This window comes from Telmatherina bonti (genome assembly GCF_933228915.1).
Source record: "Telmatherina bonti genome assembly, chromosome: 18".
In the NCBI taxonomy this organism is placed as follows: Eukaryota; Metazoa; Chordata; class Actinopteri; order Atheriniformes; family Telmatherinidae; genus Telmatherina; species Telmatherina bonti.
Window position 1 is genome coordinate 6,580,322 of NC_136616.1, and position 20,091 is coordinate 6,600,412.

Consider the following 20,091-nt stretch of genomic DNA (forward strand, 5'->3'; position numbering starts at 1 on the left):
AAGATGTCTCAGCAAGCCATTGGTAAACGTTGACAAACACCTCTACCGACCAATCACAGACCGGAGAATAAACGGATAACGCCCAAGTTCATCTTATGACACCAGTAGCGTTGTAGACAGACGTCGACACAAAGCTGAATATGATGGGAAGAGTAACTAGTTCACTATAAACCCCTTCATCTCCATGGCAACTAGCTGGAACTTCATCTCCATGGCAACTAGCTGGAACTTCATCTCCATGGCAACTAGCTGGAACTTCATCTCCATGGAAACCAGCTGGGCCTTCATCTCCATGGAAACCAGCTGGGCCTTAATCTCCATGGAAACGGAAACCAGCTGGGCCTTCATCTCCATGGAAACCCGCTGGAACTTCATCTCCATGGAAACCAGCAGGACCTTCATGATCCATTTCAAGTGAAGGCAGAGTCACGTGAGACACATCAGCAGAGGTTTTGAGGATAATAACAAGCTAACCTGCAGCAGAGTCTCAGCCGAGGGTCTTTTACGGGGGTTTTTAATCAGAGCCATCTTCACAAAGCTTTGGAAACCTGCAGACCTGCAGATGGAATCAGACAAAGGTTGATGCATCAGGAAAATAAAGTTGAGGTTAAGGAGAGAAAAACAACTCTGAAACTCACCACCTGGTTTTATCCTTCAGCTTCGGAGGCTGGAAACTGCTCTTGGACATCAGCATCAAAGCTCTGAAACATGTTTCATTCACTGAAAAACACTTTTTTCTTTTTTCCCAAATGATGTTTCCAATGTCTTTAGTGTTTATCTCCGTCTGTCAGGGTTGGAGCCGACTCACCTCATCGGGTGGAGGTCAAACATGGGCGGCTGGAGCTCAGCCAGCTCAATGGCAGTGATGCCCACAGCCCAGATGTCACACAAGTGGTTGTAGCCGCCCTTCTTCTCCACCGCAGCCACCTCCGGAGCCATCCTGGTCCGACCAGACGCAAAGAAAAAGAAACACAATGAGAGTTGTTTGGGAAAAGTCAGAAGGACCCATCTGTGGATCTTAGTGGTCTGGAGGACACAAAGCAGGTTAAGGCAGTCTGAGATGGATGTTTGAGACCATTATTGGGTGGTTTCCATTTTCCTCCTGTTCCTATTCTTCTTCTCTGGTTAGTTCCTTTTTCTTACATTTCCTGTTCTTTTGTCTGGTTCCTGTTTCTTGTGTCAGCTACACAACTCAACACTGCCCCACCTTTCCAGTGGTACGCCTCCAGGTTCTGCATCAAGTGATGGCCATTGTGAAAACTGTCCAAAAGATGAATGAAACAGACACAGTAGGTGGCGGAACTGTCCATCTGCATATCTGTCTTCTCCGTCCAGCATAAATGGACCAATAAGCTGCTGGGATCTGTGGTTTTTATTCACATGTACAGCTGAGTGTCATCAGCATAGAAACCATCATTTATGTCCTAAATAAGCTGCTAGACCAGGGACCGAACCTTGTGGTCCACCACAGCTGATCTGAGTCATCCATCCATCCATCCATCCATCATCCATCCATTCTTTCCTCCCTCCCACTCTGGCCCGCTACTTGTCCTGTCTGACTCAAAGCCTCTTCTTACATCTCTTTTTCTCATTTTACATCATGGATCTGATTGGCTGGTCTCTCAACGCAATTGATCAAATTTTCTCAACCCGGAGATCGGGCAGAGGGGAGCCCGCATGTCCTGAGGGGACACTTCCGGCTGGATACGTTCAGGACTCATGGGCCAGGTGGAGACCGATGTGTCGGGCGGTTCTGTCCTCTGAGGACGTGGTGGATGTTTACATCTTTGGATTATTGGTGATTGGGATTCTGCTGATTGGCGCTGGTGGAGTCCTGATCTACCTGAAGACCCGTGAGATTCTGACAACAACTGGCAGGCTGCCTGAATTCTGTAACGGTATGTGCCGAGCTAGCAGTGCTCAGACTCTTGCGCTGACCGGACTCGACCGTAAGCAGGATGGCAGTCTGGTCCATACTGGTCATCTTGTGTTGGTCCCAGAGCTGGTACGCAGACTCGACAACAACATGGAGAAGATGTCTGCTAGAATCAGTGGAAATTGACCCCCCCATTCAGCTGTCTGGAGCTGCCTGTCTGAGATCGGCTATGGACTCAAGGCCGAGGGCAAATTGTTTTCCTCGCCTGGAACCCAAACAACAATCATATCTGGATTCGGCTTCCCAGCGGCCTTGGGCCGGTGCAACCCCCCCTGAGAACGGAAGAAGAGATGTTCATAGACGCTCTGTCCCCCTCCTCAACCACCCCCGGTCCCCTCCCACATGACACACCGCCTTCCGGGACTTTGTGTGTCTTTTTCTGAGTTTGTGCTTCAGTGTTTGAGTGTTTTTTTCCTGTCGCTCCAGACTGCGTCATCTAGTGGCGCAGTCCAGAGTTACATCCATCCATCATCATCCATCCATCCATCCATCTTTCATCATCCATCCATCCACACATCCACCCATCCATCCATCCATCCATCATCCACCCATCCATCCATCCATCCATCATCCATCCATCCATCCATCCATCATCCATCCATCCATCCATCCATCATCCATCCATCATCCATCCATCCATCCATCATCCATCCATCCATCATCCATCATCCACCCATCCATCCATCCATCCATCATCCACCCATCCATCCATCCATCCATCTTTCATCATCCATCCATCATCCATCATCCACCCATCCATCCATCCATCCATCATCCACCCATCCATCCATCCATCCATCTTTCATCATCCATCCATCCACACATCCACCCATCCATCCATCCATCATCCATCCATCCATCCATCCATCCATCCATTGCCAACATGTCTGGAATTAAAACGCAGCAGATGGAAAGAATACAGAGTTAAGTTACGAGAGGTGGAAATCCCAGGGTGGGACAACAGTTTACAGCAATTCAGCGTATGCCAGGATCACAAATTCTGCCTTTATATGATTCAGATTGATTAAGTTCAGGATTGATTGATCGATACGAGAGAATAAAAGAGCTGATCACTGCTACTACTTCCGTCAGATCAGAAGCAACCCGGTGCTGGCTGCAGTCGGAGCTGCTGTTTAACCAACCAAGTTCTTCATTCGGCTTCATGTCGAGCTTCACCTTTTTAAAAGTTCCTCCAGTTGGGGGACATGAAACTAGACGGTGCCAAAACGTCCAGACATTTCCTGAACCAAAGCTTTTCTGATTAAGTTCTGCTTCAGCTCCTCTGAGGTGATGTTCCCACACCGCTGTGTGTTCTGCTGGAGCTGCAGAGACGTCCCGTCCATTTTGTAGACAAGCTTGAAACGTTTTTCATTTCTGCGTTGTGCCATCTTCCTTTCATCTTTCCCAGTAACACCTACACTGATACGTAAACATGTGTACTCTGACCGTGTCCTCGCAGAGACACTCGTTTCATGATGAAGACGGCAGAACAGGAACAGGCTTCGTGACTCCGCCCACTTCGATGCTAATACATTTTATCTGAGTGACGTCTTATCCGAGGAGACCACATGAACGCCGTTTTTCTGTCTCCAGTCTGCGTTTCAGCCTCTGGGAACAAACCAGTCCGGTGTCAGCGGTAAACTATGGGACGATCTGGTTTAATCTCTGCATACTGGGACGAACTGGTTGACACTGTCCACTGACACAATTTCAGGACATCTTCCGTGTGGACTTTCCGTCCCACCCTAACCGATGTGGTATATGTGGATGCTCAGGGGAGGGTTGCTCACCAGTAGGGAGTTCCAATGAAAGACTTCCTTTTGGCGACCGAAGCGCTGATCTCTGCTGCCACTCCGAAGTCAGCTGGACACAGAGGAGACGCACAGTGGGAGGCTGGAAACCAGCGCTGACCATCTGTTTAGAACGACCTACCATCAGCGACCCTCACTCACCCAGTTTCACATCTCCTCTCTCCGTCAGGAGGATGTTGGCTCCCTGGAGAGGACAAACATGTGTCAGATGCCGTTTCCATGACAACCAAACTGTAATCATGAGCGACAGGAAGAAGTTCAGCGGTACCTTTATGTCTCTGTGCATTTTGCCGGTTTCATGCAAGTGATACAAACCCTGGAAAAAGCAAAATCACCAGAAAATTATGAGATAAAACCAGATGAAAGAGTTTCACGTCAGGTTATCACAGATTTCACGTGGTTTGTGTGTCATTCAGAATTTATTCCTATAAGATTTCCTGAAAGATCTGCTGGGGAATAATTAGGACACTCAGAGCAGATCTACAGGTATGAGCTGCTGGCAGCGACGTTCTGCTTCCTGGGGAAAAATAAATCAAACACACACAGAGACACCATAAAGTCTGAGTAGAATCTTCCTGGTGTTTTCTACTGAGCACTGCAGCAGTATGGGATGTTCTGGTCTCTACGTAGCTCCTCTGCGGCAGTTTGACTTAAATAAAATGAAATAAAATAAAATAAAATAAAATAAAATAAAATAAAATAAACAAACAAAACAAAATGAAATTTTAAAAAAAGGAAAAATAAAAAAAAACAACAAATCAAAATAAGATAAAATAAACAAAATAGAAAAAAACAAAACAATTGAAAATTAAAACAAAATAAACAAAATAAAATAAAATAAAGCTCCTCACCTGGAGGGTTTCCCTGCACACAAACGCGATCTGCTTCTCCTTTAACGGACCCGTTACTGTGAAGAACAGCTCGGTTAAATAGAAGCAACAAGAGGATGAAAAGAGAAAAGATTAAATCACGTTTCTAATTAAAACCCAGACCTCAGTTCATCGTACAAACGTTTCTGCATGAACAATAATCTTTATTCATTAAATAATGTTTCTGCACCTTGACGTGAAAAATAAAAACGTTTGATTTGATTTAATCCATTTTCACTTGTTAAATATGACAAAAGTGAAAATAAAATATTTTTTATGGGCTTCAGATCATCGTATAAAAGTTAAAATAGATGGTTTTTTTTTTACCTATAATGTCAACATAATGAAGGTCACACAGAGATGAATTAATTTCTGACATATTTCTGTCATATTACAGGACAAATTATCGTACCCTGGTAGATATCCTGCAGCGAGCCTCCCCCACAGAACTCCATGCAGATCCACAGCTTGGTGTTCCTGGAAAGACACAATCATGTTGCGTGATGTGGGAATTCTCTGGTGGGAAGGAAAACCTGGAAGCAGGCCGATGCTGATGTCTTTACAGCACCGGGAGCTGCTGCTCCCACAGCTCACTGAGTTCTAGCAGGGTGGGGGGGGTCCTGCAGCAGGGAGGGACAAACTCAGCCAAATTCCACACATTTCCATCCACCAACCACCCCAGGAATCCCGCACACGCTCAGCTCAAACAGCACCTGTGGTAGCTGCCGAAGTAGGCCACGATGTTCTTGTGTTTGCACTCCTTCATCATGGTGATCTCCTGCTGGATGGACGTGATGTCGTCACCTGTGCAGACAGACGTCTAGCTGAGTATTTAAACACAAAACTCAGTTCATACAAACGACAGAGCAGGAAATCACGGCGTTGTCCTGCTGCAGGCGGCGTTTAGCAGGCGCTGCATGCCTGCTGCCGGATTTCACATGAAAACCTGCAGTTTGCCAGAAATTAAACTAAATGAAAACTCGTGTTTGTTCTGATTTTAATTGTTTCAATCCTTCAGATCATGAAACTGACGGAGGTTCCTTCAGGTAGAAGTAATAAAACAAAGAGCAATGAAAAAAAAAGAAAAAAGAAAAAAAGTGAGCAACCAAAAACCTGTTTCCAGACAGGACTTGGTTAAATGTTTGTACATTTAAAAACAGAACAATAATTCTTTTTTAATCCTCTGAGGAGAAATAAAAATGTAAGGGGCTGACGGCAGGAATGACCTGCCGAAGCTTTCAGTTGACAGCTGCGTGAAGAAGCCTCTGAAGGAACACTCCTTCAACAACCTCGCTGCGTTGTGCAGAGGAAGAACCATCTGTCCTGCCCGGCAGCTTACGTCTCTGGACAATCAGCTCCAGCCTGGAGAGGTAACAGTCCGAGTGCAGATCTTCCAGCAGACTGCGACGTGTTCCAGCTGGAAAGCTCCGCGGGACGTCGTTGTCCTGACTGCGACGTGTTCCAGCTGGAAAGCTCCGTGGGACGTCGTTGTCCTGACTGCGACATGTTCCAGCTGGAAAGCTCCGCGGGACGTCGTTGTCCTGACTGCGACATGTTCCAGCTGGAAAGCTCCGCGGGACGTCGTTGTCCTGACTGCGACATGCTCCAGCTGGAAAGCTCCGCAGGACTTTGTTGTCCGGATCCGCTCGTCCGGTCCTCCAGCAGCTCCTGCCGTCCCGTTGATGTAAAACATGTCGCCAGCTGTTTTGGCTTTTTCTTCATCGCGTCGTGTGTAACTGAAGCTCACAGCAGGATAGACGCTGCAGCTGCTTCTGGTTTGTTAAAAACATGAAGTCAAGATCAACGCGCAAGTTGGGCTCATTTTAGCGCTAGCTAACACTTTAGCGTCATTCGCCAGCATGTGGTGCAGGATGGACTATCCCGGTTCAGTTTGAACATCTGACATGTTTTTATCTTCTGTTGACAATAAGATATGGGATGATGAGATGTGGAAACAACAGAATTCTGTTTATATTCCCATTTTAGTCCAAATAAAGCTGTACGACGGAAGCATGTGTCCTGTTCACACATACCAGGATCCAGCTTGACAATCTTAATCGCTGCCAGTTCCGACGTCCTGATATTTCGAGCCTGAAAAGGAAAGGAAGATTAAGTCATTTTGTGAATTAATAGAAGTTATAATCAGTTTTTACTGCAGACAGACTGCAGGTACGGAGGTTTGATTCCTGTTTCTTCAGCTATGCTAACACTAACAGCTGAAAATCCTGGACGAACTCGCAGCCAGTGGGGCAGAAATGAAAACTATTCCTTCCAGGCTTTCTTTGTTTATGAGTAACTGTTTTTATGTTTGAGCTGAAATGTTCGGAGCATCTGCTGAATTCTGATTGGTTTAAATGTTCTGAGACGTGGACTGGTTGCAGCCGAGTTTACTTTAAGACTGAATCTCAATGTAAAATGATATATTCAGTCCAGTCAGAACCTTAAATATGTTCTGGTTTCTGGACTTAATGTCCAAGTTAAACTGATTTCTATGTGCAGCAGAAAGACAGTAATCTAATTACTTTAACAGTAATTGTCCGGCGGAACAGTGACGGGGAAAACAGATTAACTGGTCCAGGTCTTCTATAGCACTGGTTCTCAAACTGGGAGTTGCCGCATAACTGTAAAAAATACGAAATCGCAACATTTATCCAACAAAAATGGGATTATTATCAGTTGTGCAAAAGAAACCATCAGTGCAGCAAAAAACCTGTGAAATTAGCACCGTAATGTAAACCTTAAACACATCAACAGTAAGTTAGTGCACGTGTTTATAAATCTGACATAATTATCATCATTATGATGATGTGTTTATGAATCTGACATAATTATTATGATGATGATGATGATGATGATGATGATGATGAAATCATTGTTTCTTGTCACAGCAGTGAAAGTAATGAAGCAGATCAGATCATCTTCGCATATGGTGTTTTCTAAACACACATCTGCGTTAGCATGCAGGTCAAAAGCATTGCTGGTTTTACTGGTCTGAACTCTGAGCTACATGATTGTGTGAAAATCGCTTTTTTAAATATGTCCGACTGTTTTGTTGCGGCCGTTTCAGCAACGACCGACACGCGTCCATCTAGCGTCTAGAATGATGTGAATCTGGTAAAACAAGAGGAGTAAGAACAACAACAATCCCTCATGTTCCTACTGGGAATCCCCAAAGGTCTGGACTGGAACTGCAGTCGACAGTTCTGATGAGTTAATTATTGTATTGTTGATTAAAATAAGCTAAAATAAATTTAGAGCCTGTTTCTCTGACTGGAGACGTACGTCGTCCTGAATGTCGCTTCAAGGAAGTCAGACGAAGCTATAAACATCCTTGATCCTTCCTGCAAACATCAGTCATCTCCATGCACTGACTGAAATGACGTCAGATGTTTTAATCTGTGCATTCACAACCAAACAGCAACCAATGAAAGGAGCCGTGTACCTCAACCCAAGCTGCCTTGGCTGCATGTACATCCTGTTTTCCTTCCTGTTACGCTTCAGAGCTTCCTGTGACTACAGCAATGTGTCGGCTCGCTGCACCTCCAGACCGAAGCTGGGGTTTACGTACAAACCCGGGTCAGAAGCAGAAGCTTTTTTCAGACGTCTCCTGGGTCAAAACGGCAGATGCTTCACAGAAAGCATCACTGAATGCTGCAGGAATGCTGTGGCAGAAGAAAGCCTGAAGTGATCCAACAGTTGCTGCTGAACCTGCATGTCTCAGCTGTGACTGCCCATGAAAATCTGCATGACTTATTTAATAAACAACATGTCCAGAAAAACGTTGCCACATCCAGATGGTGGGATCAGAATCTGCTGGAAGCATTGTGGATCCACCCCGCCTTGTTGGCCCTCTTTAGGCCCCTTCAGGCCATTCATGCTGGAAGACAGATATGCAGACAGTTTCAACTGTCTTCTGCATGCAACGCACAGACTTTGGTCAGTTTTCCAGAAGCTTCGCTTTCTGTCAGTTGATGCAGAAAATGGAGCAATACCACCAGAAAACACGGGGGCAGTGTTGAGTTGTATAGTTGACACACAACCAGAGAAGAAGAGGAGGAACAGGAAGAAGAAATCGCCAAATAAAAGCATCAGAAGAAGTTTAGAATAGCCAAAAACAGTTGATGGTTTTATTCTTATACTTCTGGTGTCTGTGGACAGCTGTAAACACGGTGCGTTTCGCGACCAATCCATCAGAACGTGGAAGTGGACTCTGAAATCGACACTGCCCTCTAGTGGATGAACTTAACAACGTAAGAGAGATGTGGAAGTACGATAACAGAGGCGTAAGACGTCTGAAACGTTTAACCATCGCAGGCTCCAGAAGACGGTGCGTCCAGGTTTAGTACAGCAATCCTTCAGCAGCTTTTAGGTTCAGCATGGCGGTTTCTTTGTCTTGGCGTCCGATGACTTCCTGTTTCAGTTAGTAAAACATGTTTCTTCATTATTTCAGGCTTTTCTGCACCTGGTTTCTGTTTCAGGCCGTCACACCTGTTCTGCTTTTGCTCATCAGTAAAAACACGCTTTGGTTTCAGTTGTTCCTTCCCAGATCCTCATCGACCTCGTCCTGGTTTGTCGTTGCATCTTCTTAGTCTGTTTTTCCATGAGGGGTGTTTATAAACTCGCTTTGGTTCCAGGTCTCTGTTAATCCTCCACTTACAGGACCTTTAGTTTCAGAAAACCAAACCAGGTTCCGGTCTGCCGACCTCGTAGCTCATCATCAGGTCATAACCTCGTCATCTCTGGCCACGGTGTGCAGATAGTTATATAGCTATACTCTATCATCTCTGGCTGCAGATTCAGCTCAACCAGAGGTGTATGAAGTAGAAGCAGAAAGTAGAAGTAGACAGTAGAAGCAAAAAGTAGAAGTAGAAAATAGAAGCAGAAAGTAGAAGTAGACAGTAGGAGCAGAAAGTAGAAGTAGAAAATAGAAGCAGAAAGTAGAAGTAGACAGTAGGAGCAGAAAGTAGAAGTAGAAAATAGAGGCAGAAAGTAGAAGTAGACAGTAGAAGTAGAAAGTAGAAGTAGAAAATAGAGGCAGAAAGTAGAAGTAGACAGTAGAAGCAGAAAGTAGAAGTAGAAAATAGAAGCAGAAAGTAGAAGTAGACAGTAGAAGTCCTGTCTGGCAGCTCTATCCAGCCATCATTAAACCAGCTGAATGTAATCAGCTCAGGTAGACGAACCTGTTGGTGAAAACATCCATTCTAAAAGAATCGCTAGATCCAAAAATATGGCGGAACTTCTACTTTTTATTTCACTTCTACTTTCTACTCCTCTGAGCTCAACTCGGCGTTATTTATAATTATTTATAAACTGCACCAATTCAAAACAAAATCACCTCAAAGCTGTTTTACTGCCTAATTCCATTTAGTTCAAGCACTGGAGAATTTCATGTAAAAACCATAGAATGTAAATAAAAGATGGGCGGAGCCTCCATGGCGTCACCCGTAGGTTTCTGAAGAGCTGAATTGAAGCTCGGTGGGCGGTTCCTACCATCACCATCTTGGCAGCATCATGCGTGTCGTCTCGCCCGGAAAATACAAATATGGGCAAAGAGGTGGAGCTGAGAGGGGGCTGTGAGCGTCATGGTGGATGATTGACATCTAGGGAACTCCGAGCTTTCTGTAGCTAAGAGCTAACCGAGGTAATCCGGAGATAACAGGAGCTAACCAGCTAACGGAGGTAAGCGGGCTAAAGTTTAGTCACGTTGTTAACCGGCTAAAAAACGCGGTTGTTAAGGTTATGCTGAACGTTGAGATAAAATTACTTCAAATAGAGAAGTTAGAAAAAAATTCACTCCCCCCACAGTTGACATGAAGGTAAACCTGACCTATTAAACCTAAAATGGATTTTTGTAACAGACTGTAAATGTGTTTATTCCTGCTGTAAACATGTTTATTCCTGCTGTAAACGTGTTTATTCCTGCTGTAAACGTGTTTATTCCTGCTGTAAACATGTTTATTCAGCTGTAAGCATGTTTATTTCTGCTGTAAACATGTTTATTTCTGCTGTAAACGTGTTTATTTCTGCTGTAAACATGTTTATTTCTGCTGTAAACGTGTTTATTTCTGCTGTAAACCTGTTTATTTCTGCTGTAAACCTGTTTATTTCTGCTGTAAACGTGTTTATTTCTGCTGTAAACATGTTTATTTCTGCTGTAAACGTGTTTATTTCTGCTGTAAACATGTTTATTTCCGATGTAAACGTGTTATTTCCGCTGTAAACGTGTTTATTTCTGCTGTAAATGTGTTTATTTCTGCTGTAAATGTGTTTATTTCTGCTGTAAACGTGTTTATTTCTGCTGTAAACATATTTAATCTGCAGTAAACGTGTTTATTTCTGCTGTAAACATGTTTATTTCTGCTGTAAACGTGTTTATTTCTGCTGTAAACGTGTTTATTTCTGCTGTAAACGTGTTTATTTCTGCTGTAAACGTGTTTATTTCTGCTGTAAACGTGTTTATTTCTGCTGTAAACCTGTTTATTTCTGCTGTAAACCTGTTTATTTCTGCTGTAAACCTGTTTATTTCTGCTGTAAACCTGTTTATTTCCGATGTAAACATGTTTATTTCCGATGTAAACGTGTTTATTTCCGATGTAAACGTGTTTATTTCCGCTGTAAACGTGTTTATTTCCGCTGTAAACATATTTATTCTGCTGTAAACCTGTTTATTTCTGCTGTAAACGTGTTTATTTCTGCTGTAAACATATTTAATCTGCTGTAAACATCTTTATTTCTGCTGTAAACATGTTTATTTCTGCTGTAAACCTGTTTATTTCTGCTGTAAACCTGTTTATTTCTGCTGTAAACATGTTTATTTCTGCTGTAAACCTGTTTATTTCTGCTGTAAACCTGTTTATTTCAGCTGTAAACATGTTTATTTCTGCTGTAAACCTGTTTATTTCTGCTGTAAACCTGTTTATTTCTGCTGTAAACATGTTTATTTCTGCTGTAAACCTGTTTATTTCTGCTGTAAACCTGTTTATTTCTGCTGTAAACATGTTTATTTCTGCTGTAAACCTGTTTATTTCTGCTGTAAACATGTTTATTTCTGCTGTAAACATGTTTATTTCTGCTGTAAACGTGCTTTTTAACATGGGAGTCTGTGGGGATTTGCTCTATTTTGGAGCCCCTAGTGGATGAAGGAGGAACTGCAGGTTTGGCTTGACTTTTAACTGTCTGAAGTTGCCGCTTGGTAAAACCCCCTGAAACTCTGGAGATTTAAATTGTTGAAACAATGGAAAAACTGCCTTTCAACAATTACACAACTTCCTGACTGTAAGGAATGGTTTGGATGTCCACCAGTCAGGTTTCCAGTCACACCACCACACCGAGACTGCTCTACTGACTTCTGTCTATGCAGAGCGGTAACTTTACCGTCCTGGTACGACTGGATCCTTCAGAACATCTCACTACGCCGGGTCCCGAGGCTCCACCTCTGGGCCGCTGCTGTTTACCATCCACATGCTCCCACTTGCAGAAATAATGAAAAACAACTAGAAGTGTTTCCATATCTTTGCCGATGGCACATAGATCTACAAAACCACCTCACCAGGAGACTGCAGTCTGATCACAACACTGATCAGACGCAGTGAAATGACAATGTACCAGAACTGCCTTCAGCTGAAGGAAGATACAACTGAAATAATCGTTTTTGGCAGAGCTGGCTCAAAGCAAGCGAACTGAACGGCCACTAGGAGCCTCCACACCACCAGGGGGCCCCAATGTGAAGTTAAAATGTCAATATATCTTAAATTAAAAGAATAAATTTTTAAATAGACTATGATATCAATTCATTAAAAATATAAAAAATACATATTAGCCAACTAATAATACAGAGCCATTCTTGTTCCAGGTAGTGCACTTCACATGTCAACATAGTTTTATTTGTTCTAAAAGAAAAAAAGTGAAGGAGGAGAATGAAGAAATCCCCAACAGAATGATAGAAATTAAACTCAGAAAACACACAAACAAAATACAGAATTAATACAGTTATCATCGCGATAGCATCGCGGTTTCTGGACTCAAGGAAAACATTAAAACTCAGCACTTAGTTTTAAACATCGATGCTAACAGCAAAAACCAGGAAGTAGTCCTTTAACTTAGACCAGCATTTCAGCATCACAGTAAAACCGTTGGGACTTCCGTAGACGAGACCACTGGAACGCTGTCCTTACAGGCCTGCATCAGACCGTTAGTCCAGTCCTGCTCCCATCCTCCCTAATCACCTATTTATGCTGAACTATCCACCATACATCCAGTTCCAGCAGGGAAGCTCAGACCTCCCTCCTCGGCCGCATTCCCAGCTCCTCCAGGGGGATCCGAGGTGTTCCGGGTCTTTCCGGGGTCTCCTCCGAGGTCTTCCGGGTCTTTCACAGCAGGTCACAGCTAATCAGAGCCGGTTACAGCTGGTTATAGCCGGTTACAGCTAGTCAGAGCTGGTCAGAGCTGGTTGCAGCTTGTTATAGCAAGTTACAGCTGGTCAGAGCTGGTTACAGCTGGTCACAGCTAGTCAAAGCTGGTCAGAGCTGGTTACAGCTGGTCACAGCTAGTCAAAGCTGGTCACAGCTAGTTACAGCCGGTTACAGCTAGTCAGAGCTGGTTGCAGCTTGTTATAGCAAGTTACAGCTGGTCAGAGCTGGTTACAGCTGGTCACAGCTAGTCAAAGCTGGTCAGAGCTGGTTACAGCTGGTCACAGCTAGTCAAAGCTGGTCACAGCTAGTTACAGCCGGTTACAGCTAGTCAGAGCTGGTTGCAGCTTGTTATAGCAAGTTACAGCTGGTTACAGCTGGTCACAGCTAGTCAAAGCTGGTCAGAGCTGGTTACAGCTGGTCACAGCTAGTCAAAGCTGGTCACAGCTAGTTACAGCCGGTTACAGCTAGTCAGAGCTGGTTGCAGCTTGTTATAGCTGGTCACAGCTAGTCAAAGCTGGTCACAGCTAGTTACAGCCGGTTACAGCTAGTCAGAGCTGGTTGCAGCTTGTTATAGCTGGTTACAGCTGGTCACAGCTAGTCAGAGCTGGTTACAGCCGGTTACAGCTAGTCAGAGCTGGCTGCAGCTGGTTACAGCCGGTTACAGCTAGTCAGAGCTGGCTGCAGCTTGTTATAGCCGGTTACAGCTGGTCAGAGCTGGTTACAGCCGGTTACAGCTGGTTATAGTCGGTTACAGCTAGTCAGAGCTGGTCAGAGCTGGTTACAGCTGGTTATAGTCGGTTACAGCTAGTCAGAGCTGGCCAGAGCTGGTTACAGCTGGTTGTAGCTGGTTAAAGGTGGTTACAGCTGGTCACAGCTGGTCAGAGCTGTGCTTTAAACTGGAATGTGGAGTCTGGCATCATCGTATATTTTATGCAACCGGTTGGTTTCCTGAGCTTGGAAATTATTTTTATGAATTGTTTACATGAACAAAGTTTTTAGTAAGTGGACTAACGTGGATCACAAGATTTATTTTAACTGGATTGTAATCAGATTACAAGGAGCAGAACTATTTCACTGTTCATGTCTCGAGATGTCTTTGTTGTGAACTGGAGCTGTAGAAATAAAACCTACATGAATTCAGTTTTCTTTAATCAACTACCAACAAACCAACTTTATTTTAAGGACAAAAGGACATGAAGTCATATATGACTCATTTCTTCATCAATTTAGTGCCTTTCTTTAAAAAGCAACAGTTAAAGAAACACACAAGACTTTTCCTGTTGTAAAAATATAGAAACAACCACCTTGTTTGGGTGATTTGGTTAACTTAGTTGTTTCTGCTGAAAGTGTGTTCATGAGAAAATAAATCTAATCAGCCTGATAATCAATAATCTACAAATTTCTGCTTGAAAAGTTAATTTACCAGCTTTACTGCAAGAAGCAGCCAGTAAGAAGTAAAGCAAAGTTTTTTAAAAAGAAAAAAAAGAAAAGGTGAGCTGTTTCTGAAACTGCGGTAAAAACATTAAGATTCAATGTTATGAAAGACCCAGATGAACAAACCGCAAAACAAAACCGAAAGTATCACGTCTGCCAGCCGTTATCAGCCAACCTCCAGGTTCCCACGTAACCGTTCAGCATTTTACAGAAACCTATCGTAAAGTCACAAAGCTTATTCGCCGTCTGGACGCCGCCGGGACGCCGCCGGGACGCCGTCTGGACGCCGTCTGGACGCCGTCTGGACGCCGTTGGGGCACCGCCGGGACGCTGTCGGGGCGCAAAGCTGCGATGGTTCTGCTGATTCCTTCATTCAGCCTCAAACAGCTTTAGTTTCTGTGAAACTTCACGCAGCCCGGTGACATCACAGAAAGAGGATCTTTCATGCATAAGTTACCTTGCTTACTAAATTACCGGAACCAAATGTGAAGTTGTGTTTACGCGTTACAGACTCACTAGCTGCGTTTCCATCACACCTACAACTGCGCAAAGACCAAATATCACAATAAACAAAAAAACAGATTTGGAAACACTTATATATAAAAAAAAGTCTAAAATAACTCAAACGTTTTAATGCTCTCATGAGGAAGTGGTTTTTTTTTTCTTTAGACATTTTGATGTAGAAATATCGCAAAAGTGTAATGGAACCACTTTTTTCGCATTTACGTGTCCCTGGACATCCCATTGGGTTCATGTGACCAGTTCAGTTCCGGTAAAGATGGTGTGGTGTGGAACAAACAGTGAATTTTTGAGTTTTAGAAAATAAAATGAGGGAGAAAAGCTTAGAAAAGTCTTAACAAATTCACTGCAGCAAGTAGAAAACCCCAAAATAACGCTACGTGGCTACTTTGCATAAGCTGCAGCTTATGCGCTAAACACTTTCCAATGGAAACACCTGCAAGTCGCTATTGTTTGTCAAATCGCTTTTATTTAGAAAATAATTGTAATGTAAACACAGCTTCTGACGTGTGTGTTGAAATAAATAAGTTGTGGTCACGTGATGGAAAATTGTGATGAAATTTAATGACCTGTTGAGTGAAAGAAGTGAGGTGTGGTCACTGGTTACTAACGTGTTAACACTTGCACGATGTTCGCATATCCTTTTTAAATCGTGAGCTTTATGTGTAAATGTGACAGTGTGGCTAACTTCCAGACATTGCAGAACATCCGTTTACGTGTTCCATGCACGTCACCATCATTAAATAAGTTGCTCATTATCTTGTGGCCACAGGTTCGTTATCACACATAACAAAGCAGGAGGAGATTCTGCCGCTCTCTTACTGCGCCCTCTGGTGGCCGTGTGAGGGCCAATCAGAGGGAGAAGGGGGCGAAGCCATGACATGCCCAAAATTCTCAACGAGAGACTGCAGTTCATGAACTTTTCCAGCCCCCTGATTGATGGCATGAAGCTGACTATTCAGCTGGTTTTGGTAAACAAGCCGTAACTCACCGGCTCTGTAAATCGGATCATATCCAGCCCCATGGCGTGTGACGACAGAGGAATGCGGTGAACCGCATCAGGACTGCCTCCAATGGTTTTTAGAAATGTGTCTGAACCTGGTTCTGCTGGCAGCAACAGGACGCTTGTGCAGCAAGTATTCTAACCCCGAGTGAGAAACATTTTCTCTACGTGCTCAGACATTTCTGGCATTTACTGAAGAGGACAAATGAATATGTGGTTAAGAAGGCAGCGCCATCATTGGAGGAGGCTCTGACTGAACACCACCATTCCAAGCTCCAAATGAACATCCTTTTACTCATTTCCTCTCAACAAACCTGAGTCCAAAAACCCAAATCGCGTCCTGAGAACATGAGGATGTGACTTCTTCGGCCAAACATCCAGCTTTATGTGACAGTAAAAGTAGGGAAACATATCTGGTTTCTCCAGAGCAGCTGACCAACAGCTTAACCCTTCAAACTCCAGCCGCATTTGGCTGTTTTTGCTCAAACTTTTTTGTTTTTTATGTAAAAGTGAAAGTAGAACTACAAGCCAGTCAGTATTTTTTTTTTATTGTTTAACCAGAAAGCTGGTATTTACCGTCTCTTTCAGGGAGATCTGATGCTAAAGGACATGTTTAATACACAACAACTTAGGTACCGCTAGGCGTTGCTGTTACGTGCTACCGCTAGGTGTTTCTTTTACGTGCAACTGCTAGGTGTTTCTTTTACGTGCTACCGCTAGGTGTTTCTTTTACGTGCTACCGCTAGGTGTTGCTGTTACGTGCTACCGCTAGGTGTTGCCGTTACGTGCTACCGCTAGGTGTTGCCGTTACGTGCTACCACTAGGCGTTGCCGTTACGTGCTACCACTAGGTGTCGCTGTCACGTGCTACCGCTAGGTGTTGCCGTTAAGTGCTGCTGTTATGTGTTACTGCTTGGTGTTGCCATTAAGTGTTGCTGTTATGTGTTACTGCTTGGTGTTGCCGTTACATGCTACTGCTAGGTGTTGCCATTACGTGCTACCGCTAGGCGTTGCCGTTACGTGTTGCTGTTATGTGTTGCTGTTATGTGTCACCGCTTGGTGTTGCCATTAAGGGTTGCTGTTATGTGTTACTGCTTGGTGTTGCCGTTACACGATGCAGTTAGGTGCTACCGCTAGGTGTTGCTGTTACGTGTTGCCGCTAGGTGTTACCGCTACGTGTCTCACTAGGTGTCACCGCCAGGTGTTGCTGCTATAGGTGTTACCGCTAGGTGTTACCACTAGGTGTTGCCGCTAGGTGGTACCACAAGGTGTTGCCGTTATGTGCTGCCGTTAGGTGTTGCCCTTACGTGTTGCCGCCAGGTGGTACCACTAGGTGTTGCCACTAAGTGTTACTGTTTGATGTTACCGTTACGTGTTACCGTTATGTGTTACCATTACGTGTTACCATTACGTGTTACCGTTAGGTGTTGCCACTCAGTGTTGTCGTTATGTGTTACTGCTAGGTGTTACCACTTGGTTTTGCCACTAGTTGTTGCTGTTTGATATTACCACTAGATGTTGCCGCTACGTGTTGTTGTTACGTGTTACTGCTAGGTGTTGCTGTTACGTGTTGCTGCCTCGGGTGGCTTCCGGCGAGATGCTACAACAATGTAAAGTGCAGAGTGGAAAAAAATGTCTCAACCTAAAAGAATAAAGCAGCATGTTTACATCTTTCTTCCAGCAAAGATTTCAATCCATTAGCATTTCTGGGAATTTTATCATTTCCTGTCTCTTTCAGCTGATCTTCTTTTTTGTCTGGAGAACGAGGGTTCGAGTCCTCTCGCGTGGAAACAGTGGAACCACTGTGACCCCGCAGCAAAGCCATGAACAGCCCCCAGCGGCTGCTTGGCGAAACATGGCGTCTTACTACTCTCTGCATCGGCACACAGGTTCCATACAGAGCTGAATCTTCCAGCAGGGTAACTAAAACAATGAAATGCTCCCTTGTCGGTGGCTTCGGATGCTTAGGACACGCTAGATATGCTTAGAACACGCTGGACATGCTGGACGGGCCTCGGTAGGACGGTAACCATAGCGAAGACCTGCTGGGTAAGAGGTGAGGTGTAACATGTACCTGTCCAACCCGCATGTGAAACACTAACAGATACATGACGAGTGGACTTCAAAGGTCAGGTGGGACCTTCTGTCCTCCACCCTGCAGCAGCTGCAACAACTGCTCTGATCTTCTGTGTGTTTCCCTGCATCATGACTCGTGGTTAGAGGTCTCATCACACCATGCCATCATAAAAACAGGATGATTGATCTATTTTCGGCTGCATAAACGCAGAAGCTGCTGCAGGAAGAATCATCAGAAAATACCAAAACCTTCATAAAAAATCTAATCAAAATAATTAGGTGAATGTAAATACAAGTTGTGACTGAAAGTTTTTGTTCTGACCAACTTTTTAACACTTTCTTTGCACCATCTGTAAAACATTCACCTGGACATGATGATGAAGACACTTCCTGTCAGACTTTCCACCAATCAGAGAGCTTAAACTGACGGTAACTCCAATCAAAGCAGCCAAAGATCAACAAGTGATGAGAAAAGCAGGAAAATAATGATCCTCTATGGCTGGAATAAAGCCAAGAAGATGTTTGGGATGCAGCTGAGGTGGAGGTGCTGCAGTGAGGAGAGCAGGTAGATAGTAGCAGGAAGAACATCAAGTCTACATAGAAACATCCCGTCTGCAGGCTGACTGGGACTGAACTTTTCTGATTTTATATGAAGTTTTATGTTATAAAAAGTGAAAAGGAACAAAAAGAGCTTAAAGTTGATGTGTAAAATCAGACATACGTTGAAATAAAATACAGTTGAATATTGTGCCTGATTCACGTGTTAAAAGCATAAAACTGAATACGATTCTGACTGAGGTTTTTCTTCTTCCCCAAGTTTGGTTTAATCATGGGAGAAAACCCTGATTTTGTTTGGTTTTGATGAAGGAAACAGCAACAGACTCTTTTTAGCTGTGCTCAACCCGATCATGGAAGAAAAGAGTGAAAGAATAGAAACAATAGAAATTCTTGCAGACATTGCACCAGGGGTTTGCTAACAGAACAGGATGTTTGCATCCTGACACAACGTAAACAGATTCACGGTCATTCTACTAAATTTGGTAAATTACATGAAATCATGAGTCTGATCTCAAACCTTCCCAACACGGTGACATGTTGTCTTTTTCATTTCAAACATATAAATTTGTCCGACACAACTGAGACATAAAACATGTGATGAAGCACTAGATCCGTTATTTGCCTCTGAAACTGGTTGAAAAATACGGAATCACCTTGTTGACAGGAAGTTAACTCTTCTGTTTGATGCGATGCGTGGAGGAACCAACGAGTTCGGATGGCGTGAAAAGTTCCCACTCACCTTGAACACATCTCCGTAGGTACCGCACCCGATCCGGTGAATTAACTCGTAGTCCTCCAGCGGGTCCAGGAATGACACCCCGATCCTGTCCATACTTGGCGGCTCCTCGCAGCTCTACTGGGAGCTGTACTGGGAGCAGTGGGGGCGGGTTTTGCTATTCAGGCATCCCCCAAGCAGTGACAGGAGGAAAATAAAAAAAAAAATCCGGCCAACAGCTCCGTGTTACTGAGGAACAGGTTCAGATCCGGACCAGACTAATTCCTGGTGCATCGCCGACTGAGGACGGCGCGCGGAGCCGCTCATTGACAGGACAAGAGGCGCGCGCGAGTTCACTGACACGCTAAGGGAGTGTGTGTGTGTGAGAGAGAGACGGCTATCCACCATGAGAGGAGTCACAACGCGCATGAGCAGGAAGAAAATAAGTTGACAATTTGTTCGGCTTATATTTCACTAAATATTTCAACAAGACTAAACAAACACTTTATCAGAACCATCTGGACCACCCCCCAGAACCGGCTTGGAAATACGCCCCCCCCTCACACACACACAAAAACACACAACACCTTTAATTCTAGTGTCATTCAACAAATTGTTGTCAGGGGCGTGTTTATAATATGTTTGTCCGGGGGCCGGACAAGATAAACAAGCAAGACAGATAAGACAGATAGACATAGATAGATGGATACACAGATAGACAGATACAGATTATGGGACTTCACATTAAAAGAATCTATTA

General features: G+C 44.0%; 1 protein-coding gene across 7 annotated transcripts in view; it reads right to left on the reverse strand.

Annotated features, from left to right (window-relative positions):
• Nucleotides 1–19,642, reverse strand: part of map4k2 (mitogen-activated protein kinase kinase kinase kinase 2) — a 66,270-nt gene extending 46,628 nt beyond the window's left edge. For all 7 annotated transcript variants that reach the window (XM_079258172.1, XM_079258170.1, XM_079258171.1 and 4 more), the window contains exons 1-11: nucleotides 19,356–19,642; nucleotides 6,650–6,707; nucleotides 5,330–5,420; nucleotides 5,029–5,093; nucleotides 4,599–4,654; nucleotides 4,016–4,063; nucleotides 3,889–3,931; nucleotides 3,727–3,799; nucleotides 809–940; nucleotides 639–701; nucleotides 475–556 (exon numbers count right to left, since the gene is read on the reverse strand). In XM_079258172.1, the coding sequence (XP_079114298.1) occupies nucleotides 475–556; nucleotides 639–701; nucleotides 809–940; nucleotides 3,727–3,799; nucleotides 3,889–3,931; nucleotides 4,016–4,063; nucleotides 4,599–4,654; nucleotides 5,029–5,093; nucleotides 5,330–5,420; nucleotides 6,650–6,707; nucleotides 19,356–19,448 (804 nt within the window). In that variant the 5' untranslated portion in view covers nucleotides 19,449–19,642. The remainder of the gene's footprint in view (nucleotides 1–474; nucleotides 557–638; nucleotides 702–808; nucleotides 941–3,726; nucleotides 3,800–3,888; nucleotides 3,932–4,015; nucleotides 4,064–4,598; nucleotides 4,655–5,028; nucleotides 5,094–5,329; nucleotides 5,421–6,649; nucleotides 6,708–19,355) is intronic.
• Between the last annotated feature and the right edge of the window lie 449 nt (nucleotides 19,643–20,091).